General features: G+C 44.4%; 1 protein-coding gene across 1 annotated transcript in view; it reads right to left on the reverse strand.

Annotated features, from left to right (window-relative positions):
• Positions 1-23,820, reverse strand: part of ANO2 (anoctamin 2) — a 309,076-nt gene that overhangs the window by 213,406 nt on the left and 71,850 nt on the right. Inside the window, exon 4 of the mRNA XM_074326158.2 lies at positions 17,716-17,814. Coding sequence (XP_074182259.2) covers positions 17,716-17,814 — 99 coding nt within the window. The remainder of the gene's footprint in view (positions 1-17,715; positions 17,815-23,820) is intronic.

The following is a 23,820-nucleotide window of genomic DNA, read 5'->3' on the forward strand; positions in this document are numbered from 1 at the left end:
CCCTACATTTTCTCTTGCTTATAGTTGCCAGATCTAACAAATAAAAATATAAGATGTCCAGTTAAATTTGAATTGCAGATAAACAATAAATATTTTTTCAGTATAAGTATGTCCCATGCAATATTTGGACATACTTAAAAATTATACAAGAACAACAATAATTTTTAGGATTAATATGTCCCATGAAATATTTGGGACATATTTATACTAAAAAAGTATTCACTGTTTATCCGAAATTTGACGGTAACTAGGCATCCTGTGTTTTATCTGGCAACCCTACTCTGGTCCACTTCTAATTCAGTCTCCATATTGGATCCACAGTGATGTTTCTGAAGCAAAAATTTAATCATGTCACCTCCTTAGGAAAAAGCCTTCAACAATTATCCATCACTCTTCTGATAAAGACCAACATTTTTAACACAGCTCATGGGACTCTCTGGAAGCCTCCCCATGGTCCTGGCCCCACAGCCCCTTCCTCACTGCACCTAGCAGCTGGCCCTCTTGCAGTCTTTCCGGTAGCTGAGCACTCTACACGCTTCCTCTCCTCCCTCCCTCTTCACCAATTCCTGTTCATACCTGAGGTCTCATTCAGTTGTCACCTGTAGGGGAAATCTTTCCCCAACTTCCTGACAGAGTCAAGTCCCCCTTTCACAGTATTTCATGGGTCCAAATTCCTCTCCTTCATAGCACTTGCCACAGTTGTAATTTTACATGTATTTGAGTGATATTTAAGTAACGTACAGCTGCTCCACCAAACCATAACCTCCATGAAGGACAGAGATTCCTATTCTTAAATGAGTGAATGAATGAATGATAAATGTCTGGGACACCAGCATGAATGACAGCAGTTGCTACCACTGGGGGAGCCCAGGTTGGGGACAGAACAGCCATTAGGTAACAGATCTTGGTAGAAATAAACGAGGCTGGAAAAAAAGCCAAAAGCCTAAAGCCTCTGGCTGGCTGAAAGGCTTCCCCAGTGCAAAGGCGCTCGGGAGCCCAGCCCTGGCAGAGGTTAGGAATGTATTCAGTTGGTACAGATTAATAACCAAGCAATTATCTGAAGGCTTTGTTCTGGCAGAAGGTTAGCTGAGAACCTCCAAGCCGTTCTTGACTCTCATCTTGGAAGTGGATCTGGTAGAGCTCATTTAGAAAAACAGGCATAAATTGTGACTGTTTCTTGATGGGGGGTGGAGGGGTGTTACAAATCCCTGAGAGTAATATTGTCTGCTTCCAGGAAAAATGTAGGTGTAGAAGGCCAGCGTCCCACCAGAAACCTCCAGGTAACATCCACTCCACAGCCCTGACCAAGACCCAGCACAAAAGAAAATGCCCAGGCTGAAACACCACAGCCGACTTATGCTGGAAAGAGATTTCCCAGACTTGGGGACTTTTGCAGGATGGAGCCAGACACATACCCACAATAAGACACAATGGGTGGACCCATGGCACAATACCATGGCCAGTAGGCTTGGAGGACAAAGGACCTGCTTTCTATCTCCATGCCTTTTCATGTGTTGCATCTATTCCCCGAACTTCTCCCCTCCGTTTTCACCTGGATTACTCCTCCTTCTCCTTCATCACGAGGCTCAAGTATCAACTTTTCCAGGAAACCTTCCTTGGCCACTCACTTCCTGTCATGCTTCCTTAGTACACAGTGAACAAATACCTGTGTCATAAAATGTGTCATGTTCTTCTCTTATTCTTGGTTCATTTATCTGTCTCCCCAACAGACTGTAAATTTCTATAGAGCAGGGACCACATCCCGTGTGCCTGGCACACAGCAGGAACACAATAATGTCTGTTGATGAATGACCTGGGTCCTGGTCCTTGCTGACACAAACTAGCTGTGTGACTTTGAGCAAGTCACTCCCCCTCTCAGGTTCTTCATCTCTTGAAAGAACTGAGGAATTTCCACTTCCCATATTTCCCACTGTGATGGAGTAACAGGGACCACATTTACCCCACCTGAAACAACCAAAGCATTTAGGAAGAAAGGAAGGAAGGAAGGAAGAAAGGAAGGAAGGAAGGAAGGAAGGAAGGAAGGAAGGAAGGAAGGAAGGAAGGAAGGAAGGAAGGGAGGGGAAGGAAGGAAAGAAAGAAAGGAAGGAAGGAAGGAAGGAAGGAAGGAAGGAAGGAAGGAAGGAAGGAAGAATGGTTGTTGTGGTCTGAATGTTTGTGTCGTCCTCCCCAAATTTATATCTTGAAATTCTAATCCCCAATGTGATGCTATTAGGAGGTGACTAGGTCATGAGGGGGGAGCCCTTGTGAATGGGATTAGTGCTTTTATAAAAGAGACCCCACAGAAGGACGCCCCCTAGCCCCTTCCGCCATGGGAGGACACAGTAGAAGGCATCAGCTAGGAACCAGGAAGCGGCCCCTCACCTGACCATGCTGGACCTTGGTCTCAGACAATTTCTATTGTTTATAAGCCACCAGACCTGTTCTATTTTGTTATAGCAGCCCGAACACAATAGGACAACAGTTTTCAAGCTACTGGACATCAGACAAGGAGTTTCTGAGAGACAGGAAACAAACAAGGTAAGTCTATGATTGCTCCAGCTCCCCACCTTGAGAGAGTCTCTACGCCCCAATGCAGGAAGGGGAAATAGGCAAAAGCCAGCAAATTTCCTGAGCTGTGGAGACAGAACTTTAAGTCTGGGGAGACCAGGGTAACTGGAGTTCACAGGACAGATACCCAAGAGAAAACTTCACAAAGAACACCAGAGATCTGCAAAAAGTCCCTCTTGGGTGTCAGGAAACTACCCAAGACTGAAAGGATTGGGAATAGCACCTATTGCCACCAGCCAGAATGGAAAATTTCATCATTGCCAGAGCGCTGGATAGAGTGTTCAGGTCAACTCAGTAGTGGGGTTAATTAGTCCAAGATTTAGCACTGCTCCTGACCCACCTAACAAACCATAACAGAGAGGAGTGGATTCAATGGCTTGTAAAGTATTGTCCAAGTCTAATACTCTACGGCTTTAAACATGTAATGAAGAAGACACATTCATTCACAGCATGGATATTTCTAGGCACTTCCTGGATGCCAGACACTGAGCTTGGTGCTGGAGAAGTACAAAGATGATGGGGCACCTTCCATATAGAGAATGCTCTGCAATGCACCCCGCCCTTCCTTCCACAGGCACTATTTCAGGAGGCCACAAAAACTCTGCAAGGTGTGCCTGTCAAGTAGCGTTAACATTGCTATTTTACAGATGAGAAAACTGAGACTCAGAGGGCAGGGAGTCGCCCGAGTCCATGGTGAAACCAGGCCTGCAACCCAGGTTTCCCAATTCCCTTATCCAGGCTCTTTCCTTAAACTTCTGATTCTTGGAAGGGCCCCATGACCCCCCGAGAAAGCAGCAGGCTGAAGCTCCCCTCCAGCCCCCACCAATCCCGGCAGCCTGGGCTCTTCCCTTGTGTTCAGCAGGATCCAGGAAAGCCACCCGATCCTCTTTATTATTATTAATACAATCAGCAGCGGCATCATTATTACTGTTATTCTTGGACATCAGAGAATTAGGAACATCCTCAGAAACGGTAAGACACATGTTAGCCAGCTGTTCCCCATCATGCCCTCCCTGGGTACATGATACGCCTTTCATGTGCTTAAAATCATAAATAATTTTTAAAGTATGTTGCTCTTATTTTGTATTCCAGGGCTCAAATGTGGTTCTCATAAAGGCTCGCTTTGGCCTCATTGTCACAGCTATGAGATTTACTGAGATGCCTTCTCTTCTTACTTCTTTTTTCCCCTTGTCTCACTCTGCCTCTCCCCTCCAGAGGGGCACAGCAGTGTGGTCTGAGGGCTGGTTTGTTTGCTTCCTACATTGGAATCATGTTCCTTTCTGGGTTGCAGGGAGCCAAAGCTATAGTGATGTCTGTCATGGACACATACCTGTTACTAGCCCCCTTTTACAGAGAAAGAAACTGAGGCACAGCTTACTAACGTGCCCAATGTCAGATAAACAATTAGCAATCCAATGACCCCAGAGATCAAGGGAGATGGGCAACACTATGAGATATAAACAATATCATCTTGATTACCCATGAGTCACTTCCCTACAGTGACCAGGAGGGTCTCTCCCTGCAACTGGCAGGAAAAAATCACCAGGAAGAACACAGATGAAGCATAAAGATGGAGAGTGAACCCAGCTGTGGACATGTGTGCCGCTAACACCCCACAGCCCACCAGACATGAATTCAGATTAGCTGTCTCTTTTAATTTACTTGTGCTTTCCTCTGCTCCTCCAGTCACTGGGTAGCTGAGGGTCGACGGTTATTCTTTACAGTATCGTGCTCATTTTGAGAGGCAGAGCTGAGCTAAAGTTTATCATCACACCCACCTACACACCTTTAACGTCAAAAGGCTCAGACACAGAGAGGTGCACAGAGTGGATGGCCGCACTGCAAGGTGAAAGCCCATGCATGAAAGAAGTTATGAGGAACAGAAGCTAAAGATGCCGCAGCGTTTGTTTGTCCACTGCTCTCATCCCCCGTTGGTGCCTGGGAGGGCAGAGGGCGGGACAAGCGCACATACTCACTCCTGCGTGAAACCGGACCTGAGAAGTTCCACGCATAAGCGCCTTGACCCTTGCGAATGACTGCTAAGCCATTCACCAATCAAAATGCACACAGCACTAAGAGCTGCTGAGATCAGCTGCATCCTAGAGCCCAAAGGCAGGCTCTGATTGCACAGCAAGAAGCTGACCAGTCTCGTCATCCCTACCTATGCCGACAGGTCGATTTCCTGTCTATAGCAATGCTGAGTGCAGACAGTAATGTATTTATAAAATGCACATGCTCTGATGTCTAACTCTGTATTCACTTAAGGTTTTTAATTCTGTCTCAGTATGTCTTCTACCCATGAATGAATCTTCGCTGACTTTAAAAATGTGGGATAAAATCCAAACTATTTACATGGCTGACTAGGCCCTTACAAGCTGTGCCTCCTGCGGCTGCCGCAGCCTCTATGCTGCACGCACACTGGCCTCCTCTCAGTTCCACACACAGGTCAGGGTTTTCTTACCTTGGGGCTGGAGGACAGGTCCTTCCCTCTTCTGGGAAGGTTCTCACCTGCCCTCCCTACCTGGCAAACTCCTATTCAGCCCTCAGGTCTCAGCTCCAATGGCACCTTCCCGCACCCTGCCCCCCATCTAAATTAGTTTCCTCTGGTTGGCTCTCTGTCCACCTAGCTCTTTTTCTTCTGTGGATGCCTCCCAGCTCGTAGCCAGCTATCTAACAAATGAATCCTCACCACACTGAAGCCACATGGGGCCAGGACCAGTACAGTCCCCACAGAATACCAGCCCCAGCAGAGTATCTCATACATAGTGATACTAAATAAATATTCATTGGATGGATAGAGGGATGGATGGATGGATAGAAGGAAAATGTGAACTTTCAAAGGGTTAGGAACCCTTATACACAACCTAGCCCCCTTCCAGGTACAATTAGACTCTTTCTACATGTTTTTTGGTAACTAAAGGAGACCCAGAGCAGGGAGGGCTACTAAGATACATCTACCACTGTGCAGCCACCCCTCACCCTGCAGCAGCCCTAAGTGGTCACCACACGCCTTCCTAATGCCCTTGGAGGGGGCCTCAGGGCCCATCTCAGCATCACTCTCCGGCAAGCCACCACCAGTGGATTAGGTCAGGGGGGTGTGACCCGTTCTTTCATTCATCAGCAAATGTTGATTTAACACTTGCTCTATACCAGGCCCTGTTCTAGGTGTTGCTGACAGCCAGACGAAATCCCTACCTCATGGAGCTGCCAGTGTAGTGGGGATACAGACAACAAACAAAGATACAAACATGCGACTCAGTAGGGGAAGTGCTGAGTGTTAGGGATAAAAAAGAGAGAAAGGAATGCAGAGTGGTGGGGGAGTGGGGGCTCGCCTCATACAGGGTGGTCAGGAGGCCTGCCTGAGGAGGGGACATTGAAGCTGAGACCCCAGTGAAGTGCAGGGGCAAGTTCTACGGGTATCTGGAGAGGGTCTCCAGGTAGAGGGAAGGGCAAGCAAAAAGGTCCTGCGATGGAAACGTGTGGCATTTTGTGGGAACAGCAAGGAGGCCAGTGTGGCTGAGCAGAGTCAGCCAGTGATGAGAGGTGGGAAATCAATTTCTGTATCAGAAGTGGCAGACACAGCATCCATTTAGAGTCCCTGACATAGACGCTGCCATTTCTGGCTCCTCTCTGACCAATAGACCTTTAATGTCCATGTCAGGAATCACATAACACCCTCAGGTTTGACCTTGCCCCCCATGGGGCAGATCTGGTCGATGGTCCCACCCTGCCTTGCCACTCAAACGTTCCCCTGTTCAGTGCTCTTATCCATGTACTGGAAAACACTCACCCACCACCCTGGGTGAGGGGTCTGGGTGGCTGATTTGTAACATGTGCTGATTTCTATGATGTAAAAGCCCCTGCCCCTTATCCATAGGGGATATGTTCCAAGACCCCCAGTGGGTATCTGAAACTGCCAATAGTATTAAGCCCTTATATATACTATGTTTCTTCTTATACATACATACCTATGATGCTAAAGTTTAACTTATAAATTAGCACAATAAGAAATTAACAATAATAAAATAGAACAATTTTAACAAGATACTATAATAAAAATTATGTGAATGCGCATGCTCTCTCTCTCTCTCTCTCTCTCTCTCACACACACACACACACACACACACACACACACACACACACCCTTATTGTACTGATAACTGAGCCGACAACTAAGTGATTGATGGGCAGGGAGCATACATAGCGTGGAGAGGTAGGACAAAGGGATGATTCATGTCCTGGGCGGGACAGAGTGGGATGGTGTGAGATTTCATCACGCTACCCAGAACAGTGTGCAATTTAAAACTTATGAATTGCTTATTTCGGGAACTTTCCATTTAGTATTTTCAAACTGCGGTTGTACGTAGATAGCTAAAACTACAGAAAACAGAATCACGGATAAGGGGGGACTATTGCATACCCACTGTGGCCAATTGCAAGCTATCACTGGTATAACAACCAGCTTTCAAAACTCCTGAAAATGTAATAATCAGATCTCGAGATCTGTTATGAGCCAGCACACCGCTGACACCGGTTTTTACTGGTAAGAAGAGCTCTGCCCATGAGCCTCAAATGCCCCTGACTGCTTCTCTGCCTCTCCCCTCCTGCCAGCCCTTCCCCATACATCCACACAGGCAGCCATGGCCAAGCTGGGCAACCATGGAGAGCGACCACATATCCCAGTTACTCAGGAAAGTCCCAGCTTACAACTGCATGCTGGCATGGTTATCAATAGCTCTTTCACTCTCAAAGGGCCCAACCTTGGACGATGCATTCAATGGTCAGCCTATGCCCTATACCCCACTCTCAGCCCCACCAGCACTGGGTCCAGTGCCTGGGTCCCAGCCAGCCCCAACCTGGCATATGCTACCCCAATTCAGATAGACACAAGTGAGGCTTTAAGAAAGAAAACCACCACTTCTATTTCAATGTCTTTTAACTGTGAGTCTAAAAGCAACTTAATAAAAAAAAAATTCACTCCTCCTTACATTTTCATATTTTCAGCTTCACTTTTTTCAGCTTCACTGTTAATGAAAGTGTCATTATATTTCCATATTTTCAGCTTCGCTGTGGTCATACCAGGCCTGAATGCCATCTCAGGTTCCTCACTCAAACCGCAACACTTAGGTGGCACCAATTATTTTTTTTCTGATTTTTGAAGATGAGAAGCATTACAGGAAAAAAAAAGAAGTCAAAGTATTCTGCACTCTTTCCAGCCGATTTCAATAGCAATCAAAGAGCATGCACCAAAAAGCCCATAAAGATATCAAATATAAACCCTCCCCTCTCAGCTGCGCCTCTATTAAAAACAAATGTTCAGGAACAGACAATGACAACAGGAGAAAGGCCCCACCTACAGCCAACCCTCTGCAAACAGCAACAGTTCTGGTTCATTTGAAAGTTAGTGCTGATGATAATAAAAGGAATCTGTCCTGAAAGACCTTGTGATGGCTGAGTAGACAGTGACCGTCCGCCCAGGACCCAGAACCTACAAGTTCTCCATCCTTCATGAAACTCATGGTCTTTCTCTGCTTCTTGCTTTCTCATCACCAGGAAGGATTCACGAAACCATCTAAATAGCCCTAAAGCACTGCCTGATAAAGGAAGGAGTTGGTCAAGGTGAGGAAAAGTGCCTCGCCTGTTCCTGAATTTTGCATGGTCTGTACACAGCTGTGAGCTAAAACCCCTGCTATTATACCAACAATCACAGCCGCAAAAAGAGCCTGGGTCTGGGGGAGCAAGAATGATTGGACATCAATCAGTCGATCACTCTAGTATTTATTGAGCAGCTATCATCTAGTTTGCAGGGAATACATAGGAAATAAACTATAGTTCTGCTCCCAGGGATTATAGTACATGTGGAAACACAAGAAGGCATCCAAGGCAGTTAAAGAAAAACTAACAGGTATGAAAATTACGGACTACAAGTAAAGATGAGATCAGTTCAGCTGAAGAAATAAAGGAGGGTCCACAGGGCAGTGAGATTTGGGCTGTGATACAAAGGCTGAGTTTGTTTATTGTTTATTGTTTATCTAGGGAGCGTGGGGAGATCATTCTAGGACCAGCAGCAAATATTTAAAGCGTTTGAAAAGGCTCCAGGACCTGGAATAGAGAGTCAACTACTCTCCTTTTGACAAGAGTCTGAATCCAGGAGCTCAATGTAGGCACCACAGAGAGGCATAGTTTGGACGTGAGCAGCCCGGCGTGTTCAGGAGAACTCAGAAAAAACGCAGTCATGTGACCAGGCTCAGCCGCAAAGGGCAGCCCCAGGTGAGGAACAGGCATCCACAGGCTAAGTGTACCACCTCATTTAAAACACAGCTTGCAGAGGTGGCGGTTGTAGGACAGTTTTACTCTAATAATAGCTATTTGGACACAATCGGTGTGTGAATGACCCCAAATGGTATCTGTCCTCAGGTCCCTCCACTATCGTCAACAATGGAGAAAGAACAAATTGTCATTTGGTTTACATGTGGACCACAGCATTTTAAAGCTATGACAGAGAATATAGGGCCCAACCTCCTTACTTTACAGATGAGAAAGCTATAATCCAGGACTGTTAAATAACTCCCTGGGCTGGTCCATGGCAGTGACAAAAGAAAAATTTAAGTGTGTTACTTCTCCCAGTCCAGCATTATTTAATCTTGGATGGACTCTCCCAGAGCATTGGTTCTCAGGATATCTTTTAATCATTGGTTCCCAGGGTTTCTATTAATACACCTATTAATAACCTACTAGTGTTCACTAAGAAACAAATTAAACAAAATGTAACTATTTTCTTTACTGCACTCCTTCTCAGAACTTTTAACTGGTCAAATAAATTGCAATAATTAGTGTTTCTAGAGTTTGTTAGACATTTTTTTTTTTTTTGGTAAAACAAGAAACTATCATTCTATAGTATACACTTTAAGAAAGGCTGTTCTAGACCACACTACCTCAAACCCTAGTTAAGGATTCTTCAGTAAAGTGAAAGGGTAGAAGCATGGCTTTGGAGACAGACAGAAATGAGTTTGAGTCCTGGATCTAACCCCTTTGTGCTGTGTGACCTTAGGTAAGTTTATTAACCTCTCTGAACCTTGGTTTCCTCATCTATAAAATGGGGCTAAGGCTAGTGTACCTACCTCACATAGTCATTGTGAGGATAAAAACAAAATAATGCATGTAAGGATCTTATCAAACAGCACAGCCCATAGGAAGTACCAGTTATATTTAAAACTCAATTTAATTATTTATCAACTTTTATCTATATTTAATAGTTTTTTAGGCTTTTTTTAAAGCATTTTTTAAAATTTATTTTAAGTGTGTTTTTCCAGGACCCATCAGCTCCAAGTCAAGTAGTTGTTTCAATCTAGTTGGGGAGGATGCAGCTCACACTGGCCCATGCGGGGATCGAACCTGCAACCCTGGTGTCACAAGTATCGTGCTCTAACCAACTGAGCTAACTGGCTGCCCCTAGTTTTTTGTTTGTTTGTTTTTTTAAGATATTTTGTTTTGATTGATATTGTTGAGAGTGGTTTTATGAACCTTTCTCCTTAATCTCAAATGTAAGAAATATGAAATGTGGGCAAACTTTAAAACATGCTAACATCCTTATTTTATAGGTACCCCTTACCCAGGCAGAAGCTTTAAGTTAATCAAACCAGTGATTATCTTTGGAAATAGAAGCATAAATGCAGAAATGATTGTTGATTCAAATAAGCAGCTTTTCTTAGCCACCCCAGGTCTCCTTCCACCACGCAAGCTAAGGTGAGCTTCTCCCAAGACTCTCCAATCTCATCCGAGCAGGAATGTGAACTAGATGGAGACATGCCAAGGCCGTGCAGGAAGATACTTGCACAAAGACTTCTGCAGACAACCACAGACCCAGCACCAAAAAGTGAACAAGCCTATCTCAAACAATTGTAGAAGATGCAAAATAGATTCTGGGATGCAGAGAAAGGCAACAAGCCTACCAGAGACCCAGGTCTTAAATTGTCTGCTTCGTGCTTCCTGCCCAGAGGAAAAGTGTATTCATTTCCTAGTATTGCCATAACAAACTACCATAAACTGTGTGGCCTGAAACAACAAAACTTATTCTTTCACAGTTGTGAAAGCCACAAGTCTGAAACACAGACGTGGGCAAGGCTGTGTTCCCTCCAATGGCTGTAAGAGAAAAAGCTTCCTTGCCTCTTCCAGCTTCTGATGGCCCAGGCATTCCTTGACTTGGGGCTATATCACTCCAACCTCTGCCTCCATCTTCACATGGCCATCTGCCCTGTGTGTCTGAGTGGCCCAAATCTCCTTCTGCCTTTCTCTCATAAGGACACCTGTTGGGTCTACCCTAAGTCCAGGATGATCTCATCTTGAGATCCTTAGCTAATTACATCTGCAAAGGCCCTCTTCCCAAATAAGATCACATTCACAAGTTCCAGGGTTAAGGCTGGGGCATATCTTATTGGACACCACTGTTCAACCCACTACAAAGAGAATTATGGACCTTAAAAGTATAAGCCTTGTGATGGTTAATTTTATGCATCAACTTGACTGGGATATAGGGTACCCAGATATTTGGTCCAACATTATTCTAGGTATATCTGTGAGGGTGTTTTTGGATGGGTAGACTGAGTCAAGCCGATTGCCCTCACTAAGGTGGGTGGGCCTCATCCAATCAGTTGAAGGTCTAAATAGAACAAAAAGTCTGATCTCCCACGAATAAGAGAGAGCTCTTCCTGCCTTCCTGCTGAACTGAGACATTGGTCTTTTCCTCCCTTTGGGCTCAAACCAAAACATGGCGTCTACCTGGTTCTTGAGCCTGCCGGCATTTGGATTAGAACTACACCATTAGCTCTCCAGGGTCTCCATCCTGCCAATTGCAAACCTTGGGACTTCTCAACCTCTGAAATGACTTGGGCCAATTCCTTATAATAAATAACACACACACACACACACACACACACACACACACACACACACACACCCTGTTGGTTCTGTTTCTCTGGAGAACCTTGAATATACAAGCCTCAAATCTGAATAACTGAGAAACAAGAGGTACTGCAATCCTGGTCAGGCCAAGTCCCTGAAGCTCATGGGTGGGCACCATGAGCCAGGGGGAGGGTCTTCCTAAGGAATTTTTGCAAAAGTCATGGTTACTAAATCAAAATCTCCAGAGAGGCAATAATAGGCAACTGAGAACAACTTCCGATCACTGACAAAGCTCAATGGAATTAATATTTCCCTCCTAAGGGGCCACTCAGGCTAACTAAACTGTCAAGCTTCTTTGCTTTTTAACTAATATAATATAACTAATTATATTAGTTTATCAAGGTAACACCAATTTTCTCACACTGACCGGAAAATTCTTAGTGGCAGTTATGTATGTTTTCAGTTAATTAAAAAGGGAAGATGAATTATTTTTTAATAATTGCAATTTAGTAAATTAAAATATATCAAAACATGGATTCCATGGAGATAATTAAAGTATGAATGATACTTCTACTCTAACCTTCATCATTTTTTTTTCTAATTATAATTGACATTCAAGGGAAACAAAAGAAAAAAATAAACAAACGGGACAACATCAAACCAAAAGTTTTTACACAGCAAAGGAAACCACCAATAAAATGAAAAGACAGCCTACTGAATGGGAGAAGATAGTCACCAATGATATATCTGATAAGGGGTTAATATCCAAAATATATAAAGAAGTCGTATAACTTGACACCAAAACAAAACAAACAAATGAAAAAAACAACAACAATCCAATTAAAAAATGGGCAGAGGCCCTGAACAGACATTTCTCCAAAGAGGACATAGAGTTGGCCAATAGACATATGAAAAGATGCTCCATGTCACTAATCAGAGAAATGCAAATTAAAACCACAATGAGATACCACCACATACCTGTCAGAATGGCTAACCTTTATCTTTGGATCAAGTTACCTCATCAGAAATTTACCTACATTACTGTGTAATACAATCCTCCCTGAACTACAGTTGAACATTACATCCTCAGTTTTAACCCAGAATCAATTAAGAAATGGTCATACAAAGAAAATTCCAGAACCCTGTATGAACTCATTACTGAAAAAAATGTCCCTTACATTATTCATGTATTTTATATAACAATTAGGCTTTAACAACAGGAACAAGTTTGCCTCCTCTCAAAAAACAGATGCTCATTTCTATGGAGTATGTGAGCCACGGTCCTTTCTGCCTTGGCTACCAGGAAACTCAGAATGAAATTTGTCTCACTTGCCTTAATCACTCTTATTTTTTATTTTAATTGTCATTGTTTCCCTGTACTTCCCTCCTTACCCCTCCATTACATGATTCTTTTTTATGTGTCCTTTTAAAAAATGATCCATTTGTACTTATGCTTCTGGTTGTAACCCATCTCAAGTCTTTGTTTTGGAACATAGGCTAAGATATGAATCAAAGCACCCCAGATTCATGGGGTTCGAGCTAGGAGCAGAACTCACGGTCACCACTTGTCACACCTGCTGTCTATCCTTTGAAATGGACGCCTTCAAGCTGTCCCTCCCGTGCTGGGGGCCTGAGCAGTCTTCCTGCTGGCTTTCCCAGTGACGGCATCACAGACTTCGCACATGGAGCCATTACGTTTACGGACGCCCCAAGGACTCATGCTATAGGAAACAGAAATCCCCCAGCACATAGTCCAAAGGCCATCTGTTCCCACCTCTCCACTGATTCTGTGTCTGGGCTTCTGGCTGGCTTGGCAGATTTAAGGGACTGGGCCTGTGCTCTCCCCCAAACTGCAGATGTTGGCTGTGAAGGGAACTCGCAGGAAGGAGCAGCCCCGATCCGGTGCCAACTGTGCTGCCCAACACACTCCACAGAGGAACCAGCACACCAACGACAGTAACAACAGTCATCTTGTGTTGCACGTGCCTCTACGCTAGGCATCGTGACTGCTCCTTACAACCGCCCTCTGCGACATTTATTACTCCTGGTTTGGACACGACGGGAGCTCTGAGCCTACTTTCCTGAAAAGGTATGACTTCCTGGAAGTCCACAGCATCCACTTGCATGGTTAGGACTCATAAGCTAAAGTCCTTATAGGCTCCTGGGAGCAGCATACGTGACCCCGGCAATATTAGTCACTCTATTAATAATAGCTACAAAAGCTTGGACAGATGGGACAAAAGTGATTTTCACCCATCCCAAGCATGTCACTTCTTCCAAATTTAGTCAGCTCTGGCTGGATTAACATGATTTCATTGACAAGCATGGATGCAGTTATGCCCCCCTTCATCCATTCCCAGTCTTGTCTCTGCTGCAGGCAGAGAATAAGTAAATGTACGGGGTGAGGAAGGGGGGTGTCCATACATAGACAATGAAAGTGAATGAGAAATAAACATAGATGTTGACCACAATCTGGGAGGGCCACCTTGGTAATGAGCAGAGGTGAGAAAGCGCCCATTTCAAACCTTCCCAGGCTGCTCAGGGCCAAAGGCCAGGCCTTCCCACCCGCTTCCTGTGCATGGATGACTGTCCCTCGCAAAATGCTGGCTCCTCTGTTGTTGTTTTTGGAAAACAAATGCTTCCTTCCAAGGTTCCCCCTCCCAGTTAATATCTGTGCTTGGGACTCCAAGTCCCTGGACACATTACTGCGGATTTGTCCAGGTTTGAGATCTCGATTTCGTGATTTCCTCCCCATCTTCCTGGTCTCTCCGGACCCTGCTGAGTTATGACACAAACCTCCACCGGCTTAGCTGATCCCACGCCGTGCCTCAGTCGTCCTCCACATCCCCCTGCCGCCAGCATGTGCTCTCTGCAAATGCAGTTTATTCTCATTGTAGTCACTTCCCAAACCCATTAAAAAGGGAGGAAAATGCCACTGGGCCCAGCACTGAGGTACACACAAACTGTGTTTCATCCTCCCCCCTAGGCTCCTTCCTCATCTCAGAAACTGGGCTTAACCCCTACCCCTACGCCTGGGATCAGGTTCTCAGATTAATTTTTAAAAACATATGCATCCTACCCAACACACCAAGTTATCTCTGCCTCTCCTGGTTATGACACCCACTGTGAGGTCAACAACAAGCCACTGCATTCCATGAATACAAGGACTATCGGGGGCATGTGGCTGAACCCACAGATGGACACCAGAACAGCCCACCTGTGTTGAGTCTGGGGCCCAGAAACCTGTGGGAACATTCTTTCTGTTGTATCTGAAGCCTTGTAGGAGCCACCCCCTGGCTTTGCTCTCCCTGATCCAACAGATTTACAAGCAGAATCTGTCCTATGCTAATGAGTTGCTATTTGACACAGGATTTAATTAGTGTTTTGACGTCTGGGCAGGTGTGTTTCTGTCGTGCCCTTGGCTGTCGCTCTCTGAGGGCACGGATTGTTTCTGTGTCTTGCAGCGCTTCTCCAAAGATTCCTATGAGGGCGGCTCCACCAGTGCTGGCTGCCTATTGGATCAGCAGGGAAGTTGGTTGGGGGACTAGGAACTGAGAATGGACATAAAAAATATTTGAGAGCACAGACACAGTGATAAACTCCTGTATTTCCGCAGCACTGGCTAAGAACTGGATTCTTACAACACGCTTCTAAGAAAAATAGGACAGGTGTTATTATGTCCATATTACAGATGAGGAAACTACGGCTCTGAAAGATCAAGCGACACCCCCAAATCACACAGCAAATAAGTACAGAACAAAAGCTAGAAATCTGGTCTCCTGAGGACTCGTCTAGTGCAGTGCCTACCACTCCATGCCTCCAAAATGAAAAGGAAGGGGGGGTAGAAACAACCTAAGTGCCCATCAACGCATGAATGGATAAAGATGGAGCATTATTCAGCCATGAGAAAGAAGGACATCCTACCATTTGCAACAACACGGATGGCCCTTCAGCACATGATGCTAAGTGAGATAAGTCAGAGCGAGGAAAGTACTGTATGATGTCACTTATATGTGGAACCTAAAAATCTAAACTTGTTAAAACAGAGGGTAAAATGGTGGTTACCAGGGAATGGAGGATGGGAAAATAGGACAGATGTTGTTTAAGGGTAGAAACTTGCAATAAGAGACTAGAACTTAATTATTCTCACCACTAAAAAGAAAAGATAATTATATAACATGATAGAGGTGCTAATTATTGCAATAATGGCAATCAAATTACAATATTTAAGTGTATCGATTAGCATGTTGTACACCTTAAATTTATACATTATATGTCAAATATATTTTAATTATAAAAAAAATAATAAATGTAAAGAGAAAAAGGAGGAGGGAAACTCAGAAATGGCTGTGTTATAATATGTCCTCGCCTTAATCATCTCATCTACAAAGTCAAGTGGAGGTACCATCTCAACAATAATGGTTCAGTTCCAATAAGCTAAATGTATGGGGGCACATAAACTCTGAAGGCAGATATGCTCTCCAAGGTATGACTTCTGCAAGGACAAGCAGAGACCAGAGGGACAAGAGGCAGGCACTACTTGGGGACTGAGCCTGAGAATGAGAAGAAGAAGGTGGCAGAGAAACAGAGGTGTGGTGGGGTGTTCATAGAACAGAGGGAGGCTGGGAGAAGGCATGAGGAGAGAGAAGTGGAAAGAAGAGGGAAGAAGGGAAGGAAGAGCATGAGAGTGAAAGAAAGATGGGAAAGAGAGACAAAAAGGGGAGCGCAGCAGAATGCACACTTCTTCTGTGCCTCTAGGTTTCCTGCTCAAAGGATCGTTCTAGGGGACAGAAGCAATAGCATGGGCATTAGAGTTTTGCTCACCTTCTTTCCATGGATCAGCCAGCAGATATAAAAACATAAGAAATGAGATACAAATAAAATGAGATTAAAAGAATATCGGATAGTCAGATAAACTAGAGAAAGGAGAAGAAATATATATATAAAAGTTAGAAGGAAGACAAAGGAAGGGTTGGCCAAGTTAGGACGCCATCGGTGGGAAGCAGATGCCTCCATCCAAGGCTAACACTTGGATCATGTTGCCGTCAGACTGGGAAGACATCCGTGCAGGAGGAGCAAAGGTCCAGAACAAAGGTGAGGCACTGTATTTGAGGACAGTGATAGTAGGAGTGAGAGATCAAAACTAGGAGACCAAGAACACAGCAGTGCAACTGAAGGGGAAAAGATCACAGTGTGAAACCAAGACACTCAGGCATGTGACCCCGAAATATTGACCTTTTTTTGGCAGAATGTGTGGAGCTAAATTTCATGTCTACGTTTGTTCATTGTTTAATAGTAATGTGTCCACCTGCCATGGAGCTGTTACCCATCTTAATAAACCTATAAGGACAGAACGCTCAGACTTTATCCTTCTCGAGTAGGGGATTCATGAGGACATCACACATGGTGGTATTTGATGAGTGACTTTTGATGGGGCCAGTGGATCTGTTGATAGTGAAGATGGTGCAAGCATGATCAATAATGCCAATCAGAATGGTGTTGCTGACCATCAGGAGGTGATGGAGGCTGGTGACAACGGTGGTGCAGGTGGCAACAGATATGCAGTTCTGTTAATGATGGGGAGCGTGGGAAATTGTTAGAATGATGGAGATGATCTCTGCAAAGCTAGGCCACCACTGTAAAATGATATTATGGGTGTGAATGTGTGTGTGCACGTGTGCGCACACGTGTGTGTGTGTGACAGAGACAGAGAGAGATCACCTATAGATCACTTAAAGTAGATCATCTGCTCCAGGACACTTCCTAGAGATACCTTAAATGGTCAAAGCCAATACCCACCTGTTTCCACTAAATCTGTGTGTATGTTGCCTTTCTCTTTGGAGGTGTTTGCTATTGATGCTACTGACATGCTCAGCATGGCTTGCTACCTATTCTCATTACTACATTCACTCTAAAGAAATGCTGGGCAGTGTTGAGACCCCAAGAGGAGAGAGAAAGGAGGTACAAGGGAGAAATAAAGAAGCTGGATCAGAGAACTGTTTGGCTTCTCCTGGAACACAACCAGGAGGAGCTCTGAGGGGAAAGCATCTCCCAAACCCAGCCCCTCTCCCCACCCCAGCTCTCTTTCCTGTCCCACCCACATGTTGCCCCATGTTTAGGATCTTTGGTGAGTCAACTGTGATTTCAACTCCATAAAACCCATGCCCCACCTGACCCTGTTCCCAAATTATTCACCTCCATCCAGCCCTCAGGGGGACCCCAAACCCAGGAGAAATATGTTCATACTTTCTTGGTAGGAACTTTGATCTTCAAGAATTCTGCCTCTCTGGCCAGCACCTGCCACGGAGCGTGTATCCGGACAAAGATAGATCCCTGGTGTTTACTCTGTAAGGTACAAAGGAAAAAGAAATGGAAACTTAGAAGGACATAACTTAAATGTCTGGCTCCCCAGCTTTCCCAACCTGTTGTTTCTTCAGTTTCTGGGTTTCTCCTCTTTAAGCTTCACCAGGAGCCCATGCCCTCCGACCCAGACCCCATGCACCAGTTCTGTTCCAGAAATGCTCTCATCAAAACCCATAGGGCCGTGTTCCCGAAGTGTGGTCCCTGGAGTTTGGCGGCTTTGGAAGAAAAGATGAGTTAAAACCATAGTGTTCACAGGTTTGAAAAGTGAGCAGTTATGATTTTCACAGATATCCTATCCACTCTTAACAGCAGTTACTCAGCTTATTTCTGCCAGCATTCAGTAAACAGCGTGCAATTTGCCTTCTTGCACATATTTTCATTGTTTATTAAGTTTATATTTTTGTTCTACTACTATGCTTTGTCATAACCCGAAATCACAAAATTGGTTCATCTAAACCTAAAAGAAATGATATAAATAATAATTTAAATAGCATAACTCACAATAATATCATAAACATAAACCATGAACAGGGCTCCACTGTGAATATAAAGTATAAATCTATGTCCCAGGACAAGTGATTCTGTGGGTATATGGATTTCACCCAAAAATAAAAAGTAAGAAAAGGAAATGCAGTAATGAGTATTTCAAAATTAGGTCTTATTGACTTAACAATCCTTTGGCCCTGGTCGCAGTGTCTGTTATAAAAATTGGTCAGATTATGACACGAAGCCACCAGTTTCTCTTCATCTTCAAATAAAACCGCAAATTTTTTCAGAACAAGAACATACAGGAAAAAAAAATGCTCTCTGACACTAATCCAATGAATTTTATCACTAAAGAATGAAAGAGACCAGAACAAGGAGGAAAAATAGGTAAAAGCCTCATCATTTATGAGAAGCTTCTAAAACTACCTGTAAAATTAATCACAAGCACTGTGTCCACAGAGAAAGTGGAACAAAATGATAGCGAAATTCCTTCATCAAATAATTGCTGGAAATCACCTCAAAAGCCTTCATGGGAAGATGCTGGTATCCTGGCCAATGTGCCATTTACATTAGGGTACAGCCTCTGAGGGGCAGAGGGGGACCCGAGACACAGCGAGTGTACTCTACAGAGACATGCTTGCAGCCTCTTATCCCATGTACCCCCTGAAGACACATGCTACAGAAGAAAGGAGGTTTTTATTGAATTACTGTGCATTTTGTGAAGCAGGATACATGGAAACCAGTACTGAGAAGGCACCCACTCTGTGTGCAGCAAAGGTGCTACTGCTCACATAAAAACAGCTGTCCCTTTTGAAAATCATTCCCCAGTTTCAGCCACAAAGACCAGTTGGTGGTCAATACCCACCAACGCCCTCTGTTCTTGGTTTAGTGTTAAGGTGATAGCGGAAGCCATTTACGCACAGCCTCTGACCATCTGCTTTTCCAGTGTGCCAGGCAGAGAAAGAGGTGACAAGGAGAGACTGCGTTCCCCACTGAAGTACACTGAGCATGACTGTGCTCACATACGTTTCTGAAATGATGAATAAAATAAAAAGATATTTTAGGATGCTCATAATGCTAGTGAAGACTTTTTCTATGATCCTGAAGGGCAGCTCTACAATATACTCGGTAATTCAAATATCTAGAACCTACCTCCACTTCGGGAATGAAAGCTGATGATTTATAAGGGTGGGAAAAAAAAAAAAAGGACTTCACAAGAAATTGAACTGTGGTATGAAAGTCTTAGATAGTCTAGGGTCTACAAACACCTGAAAATAAAAACAGTAAACATGATGCTTATTTACTGACGTGTGCTAGGACAGAGCTGGGGCATTATGTGCTGTAGCTCACAGAATCTTCACAGCTATGTTGGGGGCGGGGGGGCAGATACTATCACCATTTCTATTTCACAGTTGAGGAAACCAAAGCAGGAAAATTGTAAGTAATTCATTCAAAGTTACCCAGATAGTGTGATTTTTAAAAAAAAGAAAAAGTATTTGAATCCAGGCAGTCTGTGCTCTACCTGATTATTATTTCCTCTCATCAGAGACAGATATGATACTCGTCTGTTACCTAGCAGAGTTCAAAACCACATCCAAGGGCTGCAACAGGATATAAAGACATGCTTTTTAGACTAACATTAAATCAAAGGATGGATAAGGAATCTATGAGACTGTCTTAAGATAAAACACCACCTTCCACTTGCCAAGTGGACATAGTTACGACAAAACACTGGAAGTGGACTTCAGTGAGAAATCCCAATTTCTATATCCATCTATGGCTGTAATATCCAGGACTACTAGACAGAGTCATCAATCACTTGCTCCTACTTTTAACCATAATTTAAGCTTTTCTAATTTAGTGAAAGTAAAGTATAAAAAAAGAAACATCTGTGAAGCTGACCTACAGCCCAGCTTTCCATCATGACCCCGGAAACGATGTTTTTGGTGAAAATGGCAAATAGTACCATCCATCTTACGAAGATGAAATCGTGACTATTACTGATTTTAAAATATTTTGTGTGGGTTTACTTTTTATTTGTGATGAACCCTCTTTTTAAATTTTGTCTAGAATTGGTGGCTCAAGTGTGTAATAAATGTCCACTAAGTGGATATTTCAAAGTTTGAGGAAGGGTTGGACAGACCAAGGTCAAATCTCATCACCTTGGTGGCAGACCACTAGCTGTCCCCTAATTGCCAGTCCTTTTTTCTTCATTTTTCAACTAAGCATATGGCCATGCAGAATGAAGACGATATCTCCCTTGCAGTTAGGTGTAACCATGAAACTAACTGCTGGCCAATGTGGCGTAGGCGGAAGTGTTGTAAAGCAGCTTCTGGCCACCTTCTTCAGAGACAGCAAGTAGATGCCTTTTGCGCCTTCGTCTTCTTCCCCACCCCTGAGCTACTTCCTGGAACGTGGATATAAATAAGCATCTTAGACCTGGAGGTCAACGTCAAGGCCAGAAACAGCCAAGTATTAAGAGTCCTAACTCCATAAACTATCATAGCAGCCCTGGGCTGTCTCCTGGATTTTTATGTGAAAGATAAAATTCTACCTTGTTGAGTCACTGGGATTTTTAGATGCCCTATCAATGGCAGCCTAACCTTATAGTAACCAATGCAAAACTGTTTTCAATGTGGGGGCGTTAGTTGTCTCCAGCAAAGCACACTTTTTCTCCATTCTCCTCAAATGGACCTTGTTTCAAATGAAAATAACAGCTGGAATGCAATTTTGTGGTGCTAACATCTAGCTACCATGTCCCTTTTAGGCCATGTAATGTTGTTGCTCTCTCATAAAAAGGAAGATATGAGAGCTGATGTGAAATATTAGCTGGTGTGACTGGTTATATCGCCCAAAGAAAAAACAAAACCCCCTGCACAGAACCATCACCAAATGCAGAAGCCCTTTTTACTAACCCAGGAATCTAAAATTGAAGGTTAATATAGTTTAAGCTAATAATAAAAAAAAAAAAGTTCCTTGTTCTCTAAGTCCAACTGACTTCCATTCTGTCCTATATCTGGCTCCTTTCAGGTATAGCAGGGCTTCCAATTCAAAGAGAGTAAGATTTTAATCCTCGATTTTACCGCTGTGAGACATTGAGCAAGTCACTTAACCAAATGAGCCTCAGTTTCTTGATCTGAATAAGGAATATAAGAAACATTGCTGGACTATTGTGAGAATTAGAGATAAACTATGTTAAGTCCTTGCTATATGACCTGGAAGGTGGGCCATTCAATAGGTGTCAGCCATTATTATGGTGATTAGTTCTACCAAATAGAATGACTGCTTCTTGCGGGGACAGTATCAGATACCTCTTTTATGTTCCTCAAGCACCTAGAACAGGGCTGGACACACAGTAAGTCCTCACTGAATTCCCGTGATTGACAGAAAAGACTTGGGGAAAAACAGTTCTCATTAGATTGAAGTTGTGAATAAGTAATCCTGGCTTGTTTACTGCCTTGAAGTTTTAAAATTATTGACAGGATTTTCAAAACATCTCGCATACCCTAAAGGAATTCACAGGTTTGAAATATAGTGCATCTCCAGAATTTGAGGACAAAATCAAAACACATTGTTGTCTGAAACACAAAATTTAACATAAAATATAAGCAATTAGCCATCAGAGGATATAACCCGTCCCTAAAAGAGATTTTATAAGTAAGTAACTGACGTGATTGGAGGGGCTTACAAATATCATCAGACAACCAAAATTTAATTTCAAGCGGAACTGAAGTGCAGCTGGGTATACCTGAAACCTCTCTGCCTTACAGGTTTATAAGAGTGGTGCAGCATTAAGGAGAAGAATCAGCGATGCTCTGGAAAATGAGGTAGTTCAAATATAAAAGTCTTTGGTATCTTTACTTTTCAAGCATCAGACTTCCATGATGTTATTCAACAGCATGCTGACAGCTCAAAGCAGAGCCAGCTGCTGGGCACAGTGGATTTCAGAAGAGTGAACTGATATGGTCAAAGGACTCTGGAGATGAAGAAACCTCCAGAGATACCCAACATGTCTTTCTCAAGTAACAAACGCAGACCTGCAGCTCAGGAAGCTGAGTTGCTTGGACCTGGACATACAGCTAATGAGTAGCAGAACCAGGAATGGAATCCACGTCTCCTGACACCAGGCTTCATCCCATAATGCCTGTGGGGGACAGCATCACGCGGCCTTGGGGGCTCCCAACCCATCCAAGGGCAACCTGAAGCCCCTCCCTTCACAAGAGATTAGGTAGCTGAGGGATGGAGGAATGGCAGTGGGAGGGGCGAATCACGCCCCCAGCCACCTCTTCAGGCCCTCCGCAGGGACCAGAGGACACACGCTCCTCCTGGTGAGATTACCCTTATTGTTTATGTCTTGCTGTTGTTATCCAAATATTGCATACGGCTGCATAAGACCACGACCTCCCTCTAGAGAAACAAGAATGAATGGGAGGCAGCCCCAGCCAAACACTGGAAACTGATACTCCACAGCCTCCTTCCCACACAGTCCTGCCAAGCCACCTCCACGCTGACCCCAGACGCCTGAGTGTACTCCGGTCCAGGCCCTGGTGTGAGCCGAGAACATCAGCTGCAGCACATTGTGGCCCAGGAATAGGGCTGCCCGAGGAAGGGTGGAGGGGTGAGCTTTATGCGATGGAGAGGGGCAGAGCAGGGACAGACTCCTCTAAGACATAAGCAAGCCAGGTCATCTTGGATCCGCAAGGACCAATGTGCTGTCGCACAGGGAGCAGGAGAGAAACCCCCAGGGACTCCCATGTCTCAGATCATGCTCTCAGCTGGAGGAGTTCTACCAGGGGGTGCTCAGGTTGTGGCCAGGGGCCATGCGCAACACTAAGGAGGAGAGTGGGGTGTACCTTTGAGACTTTTGAAATGAGAGCAAGAAATGAGATGGTCCTCACAACTTCTCCATTTGCGGGACACCATGGCCTGCCTGTGCCATCAGTGAAAGCAAAGTCTTAACTTCCCTTCAGCGATCAGGAACTTCCAACCTGTGACAGGGAGCGGGCTCTGCCTGGACCTCCCAGACACACAGTGACTTGGAATTAAGCACAGGGAGGAACGTCCTGACTGGAGGAGGACAGATGAAAACTTGCTTTCCTGGGCGGCCCTGGATGAGAGCCAAGGAAAATCCTCTCCAACCCTCTCCTCCCCAGGCTAAGGTGAGAATGGGTCAGTGACCAGCAATGGTGGAGGGCAGGAGCAAATGCTCACTGAACCCTATCCCAGAGACCCCAAAACACCAGCAGCATGACCCCTCTCATAGAAAAGGCTTCACCGAGTCCCCAACCACAGTTGGGGAGAACCCTGCCAGGGTCCTGTGTAAATGAAAACTCAGTCACTCTTGGCATATTTTCTTCCAAAGCAAAGGGCCATCACCAAAATTCCTGGAAGGGGAGGGCATTCCCAGCTGGGAGGATCCCTTAGGGCAGCTACCAAAATAGGCAGGTGCCCAAAAGAGATTTTCTCTGGACCTGCTACCACTGTCTCTACTCTGTGCATCGC

The sequence above is a fragment of the Rhinolophus sinicus genome, chromosome 1 (genome assembly GCF_057876585.1).
Source record: "Rhinolophus sinicus isolate RSI-liver-muscle chromosome 1, RSI-T2T, whole genome shotgun sequence".
In the NCBI taxonomy this organism is placed as follows: domain Eukaryota; kingdom Metazoa; phylum Chordata; class Mammalia; order Chiroptera; family Rhinolophidae; genus Rhinolophus; species Rhinolophus sinicus.